The following is a 14,430-nucleotide window of genomic DNA, read 5'->3' as shown; positions in this document are numbered from 1 at the left end:
CACACAAGTCATGCTCCCCTCACATGACAGGCAGCTCAGCTGGTCACAGCACTGACGCTGCAGAAGTTTGCAGGCCTTGGGGATGGGATGATAAATGTATCAACAATAACCACATGTTCTGCACAGCCTGGACCCCTATTCATTAGCCACATACCAGACAGAGCAGTGCAAGAATATCCACTCATGTCAGACTCTGCTTGCACGAGGGGGCGGGCTGAGGTGCAGGGAGGAAGGGGGCAGGTCTTAGAGCACCTCTGTTAACTTGTCCATCACTGGGGGCTCCACATGCAAAGACACCATTAATCATAAACAGCACACTGAACGCTGTCTCAAAAAAAAAAAAAAGGGCCCCCTCCCCTCCCCAGCCAGCCACACCTCTGACCGGAGGCGGTGGGGGTTCGCATGTATTTGTGCAGCAGAAACAAGCAATACTTTCCGCTCCCTATGACAAAACCAGTTAAATAAATGACCGTCAAAACCACTGATTTTGTTTAAGTAGAATTATTTGTTTGATGTGTGTACTCTTCATTTTGTTAAGCAGTTAGGATGAGAAACAGTGATTCATCTGAACTGAACTAACTGCAGCACTGATCTCTGAAATACATCATTTTGATCTGCCTTTGATGTCAGGAAAACAGATTAAATTAAAGAGAAGCGAGGCCATTTTGGATAATTAGACGGTCTCCATTGGTGCATCAGGTCATGAGGTACACTTCAAAATAACAAGACCCTCATGATTAAGTTTTTCCCCCCCAAAAAATAAGAATAAAATCCTGTTGCTAACCTGTAGCCGATCCATTCATGAATGTATCCGATTGCTACTATGGATACAGAATCCCAAATGCATTTCTTACCTGGTAGAGCACAGGAGAAAGTGCATTCCCCCATATTTTACCCAAGAACCCCCATGAAACCAAGTAGCAACAGGTTTGTTTGCTCAGTCAGTGTTACCTGAGGACAGGCGCCGCTGATGGAGGGGACACACTCCGCTGAAACAGGAACAAGCCTCACCGGAGCGGCCTCGCTGCATGGGAGGAGCCAACGAGCACTGGGGCTTCAAGAACCCTGTAATCAAAGAAGACGAAGAAGAATTAGAGAGGAAGGATACGGGGGTTGAATGAAGCAGAGACAAATAATCGCTTCTAGGCGGCGGATGTTAAACACGACTAAACATTAGTATAACAGATGCCAACTCCAGCTGTGAAACTCAGAATTTGCCTTTAGGAGCTCTCGGTTTGACACTGAAGAGCAAACGGGTTGAAAAGATTTCCGCCAGCATTGTGCCACCGTCAGACCCTGCCAACCTCTCACATTTACAGCTCTGCAGCCAGCTGGACCTCAACCTGACCTCCTCTCTGGTGGCACCGCACCAGCCTACCACTCGTGTCAGCTGTGTCATCTGGATCCAGGTTGAGGGCTTCAGATAGTGGATCGCGCAGGGCGCCAGATAAGGCTGGCCTCGTGGAAGGCAAAAGGCGCTCGGGCACGGGACCGAGGTTAGCGAGCTCTGTGTAGGCAAAATGCCAGAGTAGGCCGAGGGTGCCTCGAGGGGCTGGATGAGGCCGTCTTACTGTCTGTCTCTTGGGTCACGGGGGTCATTTTCAATAGGGAAGTCATTATGTGACACAATGAGGCAACTGAGGAGGTTGTACCCCCTCCAGACAGGCACTAACCAGTCAGTGACATCATCCAGCAAAGAGCAATGGCAACAAACAAACCTAAACCGAGAAATACTTCCTGAATTATAGCCTTCTAATATTATCCCAATACCCAAAAATTGATGGGAGAACGGACACAATAAGTAAACACAACCAGATGTTGGAGCCAAAAGAACCACATTCAAACGATAAATTACAAAAGTTCCAAACTTAGTGGCACAAACTCTAACAAAGCTGTCTTTTGAAAGTCTTGATTATTCCCTAGATCGATTCGAACTGGTTTATGAGCAGCATTTTGCTTCACGACTGAAGCTTCTAGCTAAAGTGGAAACTTGTATGTGCACTTTTCAGTCAGACGAGGAGTCGCTCAATCTTTATCGACTGGGGGGGCTCATGCAAATCTCATTGGCATCGCAAGACCTCTGCAAATCCAAACTTCATTCACTCCTTATGAGGACCTTTGGATTTCCAGCAAACATTAAGAGCAGCAGGCAGAGGAGCCCCCCCAGCCCCCCGTCACTGTGTTCTGAGTCCAATAAAGCTCCTTTATTTCCACCATGAAAAACATGTCACTCCAGATGAGCTCAGAGAATGACATTTAAAACAGGCAAAGGGATATTGAATTAGTTCCCCATGATAAGCTGTCTGGGATGCTGATATTTTTCTGCTCATAGGGGTGTGCGAGTGTGAGTGTGTGCCATGTGCATGTGCAGTTATGAAGACATGTGAGGAAGAAGGAGGGGGGGGCTTTCATGTTCGATGCATTCTTCAAAGCTTTGATTAGTATTACAGATGAAGCAGAGACTGGCAAGGCAAAGCAAGTCTGGACCAGCAAGCACAAACACTCGCAGACTGAGATCATCCCCAACATCGGAAATGTTTTTTCTAAAAAAAAAAAACGGACAAGGAGGGCATCTTGACTGTCTCATTAAGCTAGAAGCAAACATGTTTCTCCACATATCATTTATCAAGTTGTTTATTGAGCTTAATAATGCTATTGTTGTGATTCGATGTTGAAAAATGAAATCTCAGAATAACAGAGAGGCCTCTCAAAACACAGTTTTATTGGGATCATTAACAGTTGGAAAGGCATGAATGAAATGTAATGACAGTTTATGTTGATGATTCTGCAAAGCAACAGCTTAAGTTGATTGGACTTCAATCAAGACGATGTGTGCGTGTGATTAAATTCTTAATAAGCTGTCAATCTAATGGGATTAGTTCACCCCGAAATACAATCAAAAGTGTTTTTTTTACTCTCAGCTTAGATGCCATCTATCAGTTGAGATCATCTCAATGTGATTTGCCAAAGTGAGAGATTTTTCTGTATGTCTTTCTGTCATCACCCCAATGCAATAATTCAAGTTATTAAATATTGCAATATTGGTATACAAACATTTAATATAATCCAGATACCGACTATTGTGTTGTGCATAAACTTGAAATTGCACCAAAAAAAGTGAAAAAGTAAAGACAGAACTGACTTTTATGTCTTTTTGACACACTATAAATCATAAACAAAGGATAAATCAGGTCATAAACTACAAAAGAAAGACTAATTAAATCGTACATTCGCCTTCTTCTTTAAGCTTTTGAGACAAAATTGCTGAACAAAGGGACATCAGAACAAATCAACCACTCCATCTTTTCATCATCTGTACAGCAGAAAATTTACTGGTCTCCAAAGAACAGTTCTTTTTCGCAGAAAAACTCTGTTAGTACTGGATGGGAAGAGGAAAAAAGGGAGTGAGAGGACCAAATACAGCCTGTGAAGTCAAGTAAAGCAACTCACTCAGCCACATTTTCTCCATCTTTGCCAAATCAATCAATTCTCCAAGAACACAGTGCATTCCTGGTTGTACAAAGGGGTTGGAGGGCAAACAGTGACACATGGTATAGCGCTCTGAGCAATGTCACTGAACATTAAGGAATTAACATATGAGCCCAGCCTCCCAGTCAAGTTGCACTTTTCCAAAATCAGTAGTAAACTAAGGAGACAGCAGCTCCCCCCACAAGAAGAAAGGCCTACACTGCAAGCCATCCACTGGAATAATGTTCCCACGGGACAGAGTAATGCTAAAGCATGGGGCTGGAATTTCACCTAAAGCTTGACGGGAGAGCTAGAAAATGGGACAGATTAGTTTGAACCTGAACATGATCAGCATCTGAAAAAGAAAAATCTTCTCCTTTGCTATTTTCAATAAAAATACACATCTTTAAATTATATAAAACTCCTCCCATTTGCTAATGACTCGCAGCTTGAATTTAAAACCCCAGCCGTACCCAAAGAAATTTAATTACAAAGAATTAATCATGAAACATTCAGTTGCTTGACAGCTGTAAAAACACTTGAGAAATTCTGGATTTTGAGAAGCATGTAACCGTCTTTTTCCTGTTGGCATGATAAATCGTTTTTAGTGAAGGCCTTTGCTTCTCGGGCCTTGAAGAAAGTGATGAAAGTGCGTGGACGTGTACATGCAGGTTCAGGATCTGCTGACATGAGTTGGTGAGGTTGGTACATGTCTCGTCATTAAATCCTCTCGAACGCGCCGCATCATTATGTCTTCTACTCAAGCAGGACCTTGATTACAGAAATGTTTGATCTCGCTCTTCACTTCTGAGCAGCAAAGATCTCATTGGCTTTAATAACTGCGTGATCCAATCTTGGGGGGACAAGCTCAAACCTTCCTCCCGCTAACAGCCAATCAGCATTAACCTCACCAGCGATCATGGGGGATCAGAGCAATGTAAACACGCTGGGGGTTTCCTCATTAAAGATAGGCCGCTAATGAAATCGCATCTAGCATTTACAACCTTGTGCTAATGAAGGCAAGCCTTTGAGATGTTCTGCTAATGAAAGAAGGGCTTTTATTGATATAAGGCTAATAAAAGAAAGGCTTAATGACAAGGTTCTAATGAAACAAAGGTGTGTAAATTTACCATTATAACAAAACCCACTGATAAGGACAGCGCTGAAGCGTTTTTCATTAACGGACATTTGTCACAGACGCATCAAGGAATGGGCTCGCGGACTTTACAAGATCTCACAAACCAAAGCCTTTTGACTCGAATACATTCAAGCGTTTATGAGAGTTTAAGGGATTGCAGCCGAGTTCTCCTAAAGAGGAACAATAGTTCGTGTCCCATGTTGCCAGGGCGATCAAGCCCAAGGTCAAAGTTCATTGGGCCCTTAATGTATCTCCCAGGTGCAATAAAAAAAAAAAAGAAAAAAAAAAGCCCTTCGCTCATGGGACTCCAGGGGATAAGGTCCTGGTCGAGCGCGAAGAAGGACGGAGCAGCAGGGGCCATCAGTCACTATGGTTACCATCGTGAATGCCATTCACCTTCAGCCATATACCAGGCCGGAAAGCTCCACGTGAGGAAGAGGAAACCTGTACAAGAGCGACGCCCTCCCCATCCCCCCGAACCGCCTGCCCTCTACGGCAACCTTGGAGGCTCAGTGTTCAGTTCATCAAGTGTTTGTCCACATGTCCTTGACATACCTACTATGGGTTTGGGTTTTAGTTTTTTTCGCTTTAAAGTTAAAAAAAATAAAAAAATAAAAAATTGTTTGCCATTTTCAGTCTGTTGCTGCTTCTCTGTTTTGTGTTTTGAAGTATTTCGGAGCCATAAGCAATTCAAAAGCCTCATCTTTAGCCTCAAGGATATCACGATGGCCATTTTATTGATTAGTTGATGTATTACCAAAAAAAACCAAAAGATTGGTCACGAATAAAAACAAATGTTGCATCCTTAGTGAGAGCTTTTTATAACATCTCATCTTTGTTTTTTCCTATAAACGTGTGGCATCATGCATAACAATTATCATCTGATGTTTTCTTTCCATCCTCTGTATACTCTGTGCGCTGACAGAATTCTACTTTTTGCTGTTCGGTGACCTCTCAGCGAGTAGCCAACACACACTTCAGGGCCCATCAGCTGATAATCAAACATTTATCATCCGAGCGTTGCATCACTCTCTGATCACGATCATCAGCATGGAGAGCATCCAGCTTGTTTTTCTTTTGCACATATCTGCTCCATCAGCAAACCATCTTCCCTCCTCCCCCATGATATCCATTTCGAAGAGGGAAAAAAGGAAAAGAAGAAGCCATATTTAAACATGCCTCTAAGCTCTTATTTATCTCAACCAGAGAAAAGCCTGAGCAGATCTATCAGGACAACAAAGCAAACCCCATAAAGATCACTGGAGGCAATACCTATGTGCTGATCATAGTATTATGCTTGTTAGAAAAATAGCTTTGACATATTTTCCACAAATCCTTTTGTCGATGTTTCTACATGGTTTACCACTTATTTTCATTGATTACACGCCTTCTTTAGTTGGAGAAACATCCCCACTGGGTTGGAATTCCACCTCAGTATATATATGCCATTACTGAGACCTTGAAGGTTCCCAATCAACCAAACTAGACACAGGACAGGTCAATGATAAGAATATAAGTTGACCCCTAAGCTGAAGAAAGGCTTACATGTCTCTGACACATATTTCATTTGATGTACTGCATCAAGCCTAAGAGGATGCCCTTGTCATCAAAGTAGATTTGCCATGTAAGTAGAAAAACTGAATGTTACGTCTTTCTACGGCTACAGATTCTTAAGAACCATGATATGCTCTGCCTTGGATCATAAGGGCAACATCAGTAACCTGAGGGCTTTTTTTTTTCTTCCTTTAGCTCTAATGGAAGGCTAGACTAAATCTGCAGAAACAGATACCCGTGAAGACCTTGGCTGCAAGACAAAATTTTCAGGTTCAGCCACAACAAAACCAAATTGCTTGCGGCAAAACCTTCCTCAAAATGACGAGGAAGTCGCCGCTATGAGTAGTCCTCGCTTAACTGGAAAACAAGAGTGACTAAAATCTGAAACTTTCATTTGTTTTTTGACTTGTGACTCACCAAACCAACCGCTGTTGAGGTCTGGGCTGCCAATAAAAAGTTAACTGGACAGCTTTACTGAATGACTTATTAAGCGACTGTGTTTTGTGAGACCTAAACTGAGGCGCTTTTGAAATGAACAAGAGCACCTTTCTGTAACGGTTCTTTCACAAAAAAAAAAGAAGGAAAAAAAAAAAAACATGCCTTCCTACTTTGTCTGAAACTGAGTCTGCACTTTCACACAGTCTTAGGATAATGAAAGTGGCAGTTGCCCTGGTGTGGCATTCGAAGCTGCAAGGCATCTATAGAAAAGGTAGAACTGACAAAGATGACCTTTGTAAAAGCGTCATTTTTAGTTATTAATGAAAAGCACCTGTAGATCTTACTAGTTCTAAAAGCACTTTTTTTAATAATCACTAATGGAATAAACCTTAATTTAATCAATTTACAAATAGCTAATATAAAAAATAAATAAAAATGTATTCTTACTAATTAAATTAAAAAGCTAATTGAAGCAATTCGTGTTCTTTTCTACAAAGTGACAACGCACGCTGAATTTAAGTAACCCACAGCAACATAAATCGAAACAGCGAACCAAAACAAACCTGTAATAAATTAAAATATTCTCCTACGCACCATTGCCTTAACACTACTATTACTACTATCTGTAAAACTACAAAGTCTTGTTGTATACTCCTTGTGTAAAAAGAAAAAAAAAAGCTGTACATAACACTTTCAAAAATTAACACACATCCTGAAACAACTACTTGAAAGTGTGGTTGCGGCAAAACACACCACGAGCAATGCCCCGCCTACAGAGGCTTCCAGTTCTGTTTCGACTCCGGGTGTAAATAACCAACCCCACCGCCTCCACGAGTTGCTGGATTGGCTGGTGTTGAGTTTCTTAATCTTTGCTATCTTACTAGGTTCTTCTGACTCACGCTTTTATGCCAAAACCAAATCCACTTGGCTCCAGATGCACAGAACACCTGCGCACACAACCGCCGTAAAGTAGAGTTATGACAAAAGTATTCTGTGAATATCCAATGCTGGATGACAGATCGATGTATTTTGGCAGCGCCTCCGTTTCACCCGGTCTCTCGGGTTCACCTTTTCCCACAGAGATGCGCTGAACTTCCCGCAGGATTGCATAAAACATTACGCTGCACTGGTGTTAAGCAGAGATGACACCAAAGCAGCGGTTCCTGATAATTTATAACAGTCATTTGTCTCACTTGCTGTGATGTGATGGAGCCAAAGGAAGGCCATTGGTGAGCAGCAACAGACAGACGGGAAGGAGGGGGGGGGGAGAAAAACTAAAGAGTGTGGTAAATGAGGTTAGAGGGGAAGAAAAGAAGGGGCTGGTTCAAAGACTACTTGTGTACGTCAGAACCTTTCTCCGGGGCAAATAGGGGAACAAGGGCCTCACTGCAGCCCAGCAGCCGGAGCAGCTCGTTGGGCAAACGACTCTAATCAAATTTGTGTGATTGGACTCAGAAAAAGCTGCGAGGGTAAAAGAGGCTCCTTTCACCCAGGAACGGACACAAGGAAGCATTTAAATAAATCCACTATCCCTCCGCTGATCTTTACAGTAGCTGTTCACATGACGGACTATCTGCCCACACCAACAGCTCTTGGCAAAGCACACGCTGACCCTTTCTCATCTGTGAAATATTACCACCAGAAAGGGAGAGATAAAACTTTGTTTTATGTGCTTCCTCTAATGGATTGTGGGTGGAAAATCATCCAATATTTTGCAGGATTTACTCTGGACTGCGCTGCTTCAATCTTGTATCAAAAACTACTATTTTTAGCCTTGATTAATGGTTGCAATTGGATGCAGTTCTGGCCGTAGTTCACGGCCTCGATTTTCCTTGATCGTAGTTTCGAAGTGATCAAAGCAAATTACCTCCAGCGACTGATGCTAGAATAAAGCTTGGCTACACAGTATGGAGATGAATATTCTGTAAGGGGAGATGTAATGCATCAACAGCAGCACAGAGATGCAACAGAAAGCGAGGTGTGGTACAGCTCAGCGACCTGTGTCCCACTCACTGCCTGTCTGAGTCCTGCTGGAAGGTCCCGGAGCACGCTTCCTGTTAGCCTGCTAAATTGACTCCACACGCCCACGCTTCCATCTCTACAGGAGCGCAGAGTCTCCCATTAACCTCCTCCTGCCTCCTCAGCCTAGTACATCTTCAATCCACATACTGAGGATGTAAACACATACAAACACCCAAGGACAAAACAGAAGGAAGGGCTTGTGTTGCCAACCGCCTCCTCTATTCTTCTACTCTGAACAATATGTTCTATAACTTTGACCCAGATTCACCAATCAAGGATACTAAAGTTACTGAACATTTGCTTATTCTACATCATTCAGCCTTCTGGACCTCGAGTCTGGCCGACGTGGCACATGTGCACCTAAATTCAGACCCACTCGCCTACAGTAAAAAATCTGGAGTCTTCTGTTGACATAATTTTGCATTTCTTTCCTCTTACTGAAACCTTTTTACCCCTGAAATGACTGATAATACAAGATATGCATGCAAGGTTTCATAAGACTGTGAAAAATGCCTGTTATTAACAGTCCAAAACTGACAGATTTTTTATTTTATTATGGTATAAATCAGAAAATCTGCAGCACATCCTCACGTTAAAGAAACTGGAGCCAGCAAAGGGTAAACATGCAGAAGAACATGCTTAAATAAATAATCAATAGCACTTTTTGTGATTCAGATATGGTTTGAGACACTCATGAATAATCTGTAGATAATTATGTGCTGCACCAAAGATCAGCATTTTGTAAAAACCTCCTTTAAAAACACAAACCCGTTTATCATGGGAAACAGTATGTTTGAGCCTTTTATGTGAAACATATTAATATGACGTGCTACATAATTCAAAACCTGAAACAAAAACATCTGGAGCTGCAGCTGCTCTGAATGGGTGTGCACTGAAAAGCAGAACGACAATAAAAAAAAAAATATAAAAGTGAAATTCATAATACAGTAGAATAAGAATTACACAAGGCAGCCCACTTGCAGGACAGTTTTAAAAACAGGGATTAAGTGCACTCTTTGGCTGAAATGCCTCTTTAAGTTGGAGCCATTAATATGAATGGGGGATTTTCAAACCAGTAATGTTGATTCCAGCTTGTTGACTCAAGTAAAGCTCCATTAGGGAGTAAGGGACTCTAGAAAGGAAAAATATTGGCAAAATCCTATCCGGGGTTTCAAACCTACATTAAATTGGTTGTGAAGCACACACCTCTGATTCAGTATCGCTGTTTCACAAAGAGCCAAGCTGGACGTAGAATGACTTGGACAGGAAAACAGTACTTAAAGAGCAAAGTCAAATTTTGGAATGAAGAGTTTGGGCCAAGATAACAAATGGAGACAGCAGGGCTCCCTCCCTGAGGAACAGCTCAAGTAACGGTATTTTAGGTCCCGTATTAATGGCATGGCTAAAGACTGTTGTGCCTTGAAAAGGAGCCGTCTTGCATAATTACTCTGAATGCTTGAAAATAAACATACTTTAACCTGGCATCTGAGCTCCCAGCAAGCCATTTGTGAATGAAATTCAACGAGCTTAATAATTATTTCTATTTGTGCAGGTTTGAAGAGAGCGCATTCCGTTTTTTTCTACCACGTCCTCTTAATTTGGCGAGTGCGTCAGAAGCTAAAGCTCCGGTTTCAAAATTCAAAATAAAGACAGAAGAAAATGCGTAATTTCTTCCCAACTACTTCCTTTCCAATAATAAAGTGCACATATTATGTATATCAGACTCATTTGGACTCTCAGTAAGCACTTCCAGACTTAAGAACACTTACACAACTCTGAATGGACACAGCATGTACAGAAATCGCAAATATGATACTTTCACCAGGCCACTGACTGTTTGGTCCAAGTTTTGTTAACTTGAACCGAAAGATACGCTGAACAGGAAGGTTGGTTTTATAAATTTCTGGCCCTTTACATATGGCTTAAAGAAACATCCTAAAAGATGAAATCGATTTTCCATCAACTCAACATTTAAAGCCGTTTTGGCACAGCGACGGCCTAATTAATTCTCTGGTCTTTGGCACAGGCTCGAGGAGGTCCAGGAAAGATCTGGCTAAGGATCTCAACTTGCTCTTTGGCACTTTATGCATGTTATGTAAAAAAAAAAAGTCTAAAATACTGCAAGGAGTAGAAACCCTGCTGAGCCTTTAAAGTCAGCAGTAAAATAATTACTCCTAAATGGGCCAATTCTGCAAAAAGGGTTCATGATAATAGACTTTCATTAAATTTTATGAGTTTTATCTTTAAAAAATAAAAAAAAAAAACCTCTACAGGACTGATTCCGCAAGAAAAATCTTTCCTCACCAACAGAATGCAATCCATAAGGAGCAACAACCGGTGCACATAATACAGCAGACAGTACCATAGTCATGATGTTTCCTGTGCTTCAGCTCTAACACTAGGGTTCAATCATTTTGATTTACAGAGGATGAAAAAAAAAAATAAAAACACAGATTCTTTCACTGCTATTTACTCAGAAACAGATTTTCTTTTTCTCAAAGCCTTGACACTGAAAGCTTTAACACTCAGGCTGTATCACTGATTCATATTTGCAGCGACATAATGGCCTGTAATAGCCTATAAGCCACTTGTAAGGCAACACAGAAAAAAGCTGATGTATACATAAACAAACATAAAATGTGCAAAAAAAAAAAAAAAAAACATGACATGAAGAGTGTATATTGTTCATTGTGGGGGGGGGAAAGTGAAACAGCTGAGGCTTGTTATGGGTTACAGTATTATTCCAAAGGCTGAGTGATCTCTTGCGCTCTTCAGGAATGGATACATGCCACGCATTCCAAGAGGCGACCAAATCGTTCCACTTGAGGGTGTGCCAAGCAGGCTGCAGCTGCTCTTACAGAGACCTCCATCTAGACATGCATCCATTTATCCATTTATCCATCAATCTATCCTGTTCTCGGAGCCAAATACTATATTGTGCAAAGTACAAATACTCCACCTTGTCTCCTTTGTCTTTGTAAGCATATGCATTCTGCTAATGACAGTTTGTCTGGCCCGTAACAACTTTCTGCGAGGTTTATCAAACTGCTGAACTGGTGGATTTCTGACTCTGCTCAGAACATTTTATCAGACTGCTGTGAATATAATCATTTGGATTGCCACAAACAAATATGTCTACACTTTTGCAAGAAGCTGCACCTTTCTAGATTGCTTTATTCAAGGTGCGACTGAGCTGAACGGAGGAAAATGAGGCGGCACTACAACACTGAATGAACACTGATTTGTCTTTTTCACCTGTTTTAAATGTCAGCGGGGCATTCATTCTTATTGCACTCAGTTTAAAATAAAGTTGAGAGTAAGATTTAGGTTTTCAAACACGACAATCCGTGTCTAATAAATCTAACAACTTTTATATTTACTCATGTAAGTCACACCAAGATTCAAGACAAGGACACTGCAATTAAAACCAGCACTGGCACAGAACCAAAGGGGTAGATACACACCTTTAAATTACAACCAATGAATGTTTAATTATACGATCACAAATTCATATGGTTGTCCAACAAGGTGAAATTCATTTTGCGGGAAAGGACGTCTTAATAAAGTCAAATCTTGAAAGTCAGATGCGAAAGCCTGACTTGCCGGATTCATCAGCTGACATTTCTGAAACTGAAGTGATTGTGCATAACTGTCTCGTGGCTGAAAATCTCACGGATGCGAAGGATGATGAGATGACGCACGACTCCAATAATAGCCCATATTATGCTGTCACGCTGGCAATCATTCTGTAAGTCAGCGTTCTCCGTGTCCTTCGCATGTTTTATTTTTTAAATCGGTTTGTGTTCAGCGCCTAATCAAGGACAAAGGTATTGGCCACAGAGCTGAAGATATTAACACATCAGGAGAAAGAGACAAATCCTTGGATCAGTCATGAAAAAGAACAGCAGCAAACACAGGGGAGAACAAATGGATGGAAGAAGACAGAAAAGGAGGGGGATAAACAGAGGAAGAACAGGAGAGCAAAGCAACACTACGGAAGAAAGAGAGAAAAGAGAATTAAAGAGAGAAAAAAAAAGCAGAGAGACAGGCAGAGGGAGGCATACAAAACTAGGTCAAGTCACATGACTGGGATCGACTGCAGGCAGGATTAAATATCCTACAGCATGTGGTCATTTACACAACAAATGTAGATTTCATTTTATAAATTATTTCTCTTCCACGGGGGGGATGAGGCTCGGCATAGCGAGTGTGATGCTGCACTGTACGCTGGGTAGGAAGCGAAGGCTTTTCAGTGAGCACAAAAACAGAGCATTAAAGACTTGAGCGAGCCGTTCCCTCTGAGACAGGAAACAAAGCGAGAGCCTGAGATAGCATGAAAATGATCATAACAGGAGGGGACACGGTTCCAGTGTGAGACAGCTCCATTGTGACAGGCTAATGGCTGTAACATACACTGCCCATTATCCTGGGTAAATGCAAAGGACGGGGAAATGGTAAAAAAAACAAAACAGAGACGTCGCACATTTGAAGTCAAAGTGACAGCAAAAGTGTGCCAGAATGCTCGGACAATAGGGCTGTATGAATATATTTTCTCATTCAGAATAAGCCACATGTGTGCAAAACCATATAAACAATACACATGTGGACATTAATACTGGCTTTGAGCAAAGCGAGAACACGTAAACTACAACACTTACAAAAGTTGATGAAACATTCAATGACAAAAACAGCCTCACGAGGAGACACTTTGATGGTGGCGCTGACTGACGCACTCTGGTGACTCAACGTTTATCTGAGTGGAATGTAAAATGTACGACTGAGATGCACATATAGTATAATGCAGGGTGACATGTCGGGAGATGCTAAATGCCACTGGTACCCCATCAACCCCTCCTGCCGTCCATCCAGAGAGGAAACTATAGCTGCCGATCAGGCGTAGGACTAGGGGCTAAGCTGGTCATAAGCTCAGTCAATCCCCCGGAGCCCAGGGACGTAGAATACCAGTCGTTCATTCACATCCGTGGAGAGCGGGAGAGGCGCACAGAGGCAATGCATATGTTGTGTGCACATACGAGAATGAAATCTGTCGCTCGCTGCTCGTCATTTCAATAAGTGAACTCTATCTGGAGATTCCCCACCGGATCTGAGCCGATCGATGTCGTGTAATGCAACTGATGAACCAGATCGGCACGTGGTGCTTTTCTCCAATCAGTCTGACCCCTCTGGCGCAGCGCAGTCCATTCATAACACTGCGTTTCAGATAAACCAGAGGGCTGCTGCAACGAAGATCATATCAGCCACAACACGGAGGACGTGATGTATGTGTGACCTTATATGACATGCATATCCCTTGAGCTACAGTATGTGTTTACATAATGAACTTATGGCTTCACCGTGTGTTCCGCAGCGGTCTACATGAAAACTGCATGTCATAAGTTAGCGTCATATGTTAAACTCTTAGGAATCATTTTTGCATACTGCTCCCAAACTACAACAAATGAGATTTATGAATCATCTAATAGGATTGATTATACATCTTCTACATCCTATTTTAGTTGCCAAAAGCATGTTTCTCAAGTTATTTGTGACGAGGATCCTGCAGCAGGAAAACCGATAAATGCAGCTGCATGATGTAACTTCATTTTTATTTTGTCAACCGACTGACATTGCTTGTTTCTACAGCACCTCGCTGTGTGCACAGTCACCGAATTTAACTTTTATGATCATTTTCTTGCCGCAAATGTACACAATCTTGGTATTTATTAGAAGCATTTATGATGTACAAGTGAAACCCTTTTGGTTAACCTTAAAAGATTTATTTGAAGTTTTACTGAGCGGACTAGAAGTGA

At 41.8% G+C, this 14,430-nt stretch overlaps 1 protein-coding gene across 4 annotated transcripts in view; it reads right to left on the bottom strand.

The window, feature by feature from the left end:
- The window catches only part of rxraa (retinoid X receptor, alpha a), a 112,731-nt gene that overhangs the window by 83,468 nt on the left and 14,833 nt on the right, over positions 1-14,430 (bottom strand). For all 4 annotated transcript variants that reach the window (XM_008304857.1, XM_008304873.1, XM_008304865.1 and 1 more), the window contains exon 2: positions 952-1,065. In XM_008304857.1, coding sequence (XP_008303079.1) covers positions 952-1,065 — 114 coding nt within the window. The remainder of the gene's footprint in view (positions 1-951; positions 1,066-14,430) is intronic.

This window comes from Stegastes partitus, unplaced genomic scaffold (assembly GCF_000690725.1).
Source record: "Stegastes partitus isolate 25-593 unplaced genomic scaffold, Stegastes_partitus-1.0.2 Scaffold42, whole genome shotgun sequence".
In the NCBI taxonomy this organism is placed as follows: domain Eukaryota; kingdom Metazoa; phylum Chordata; class Actinopteri; family Pomacentridae; genus Stegastes; species Stegastes partitus.
The sequence above is the reverse complement of the archived record's forward strand: the minus strand, read 5'-3'. Positions and strand labels throughout refer to the sequence as shown.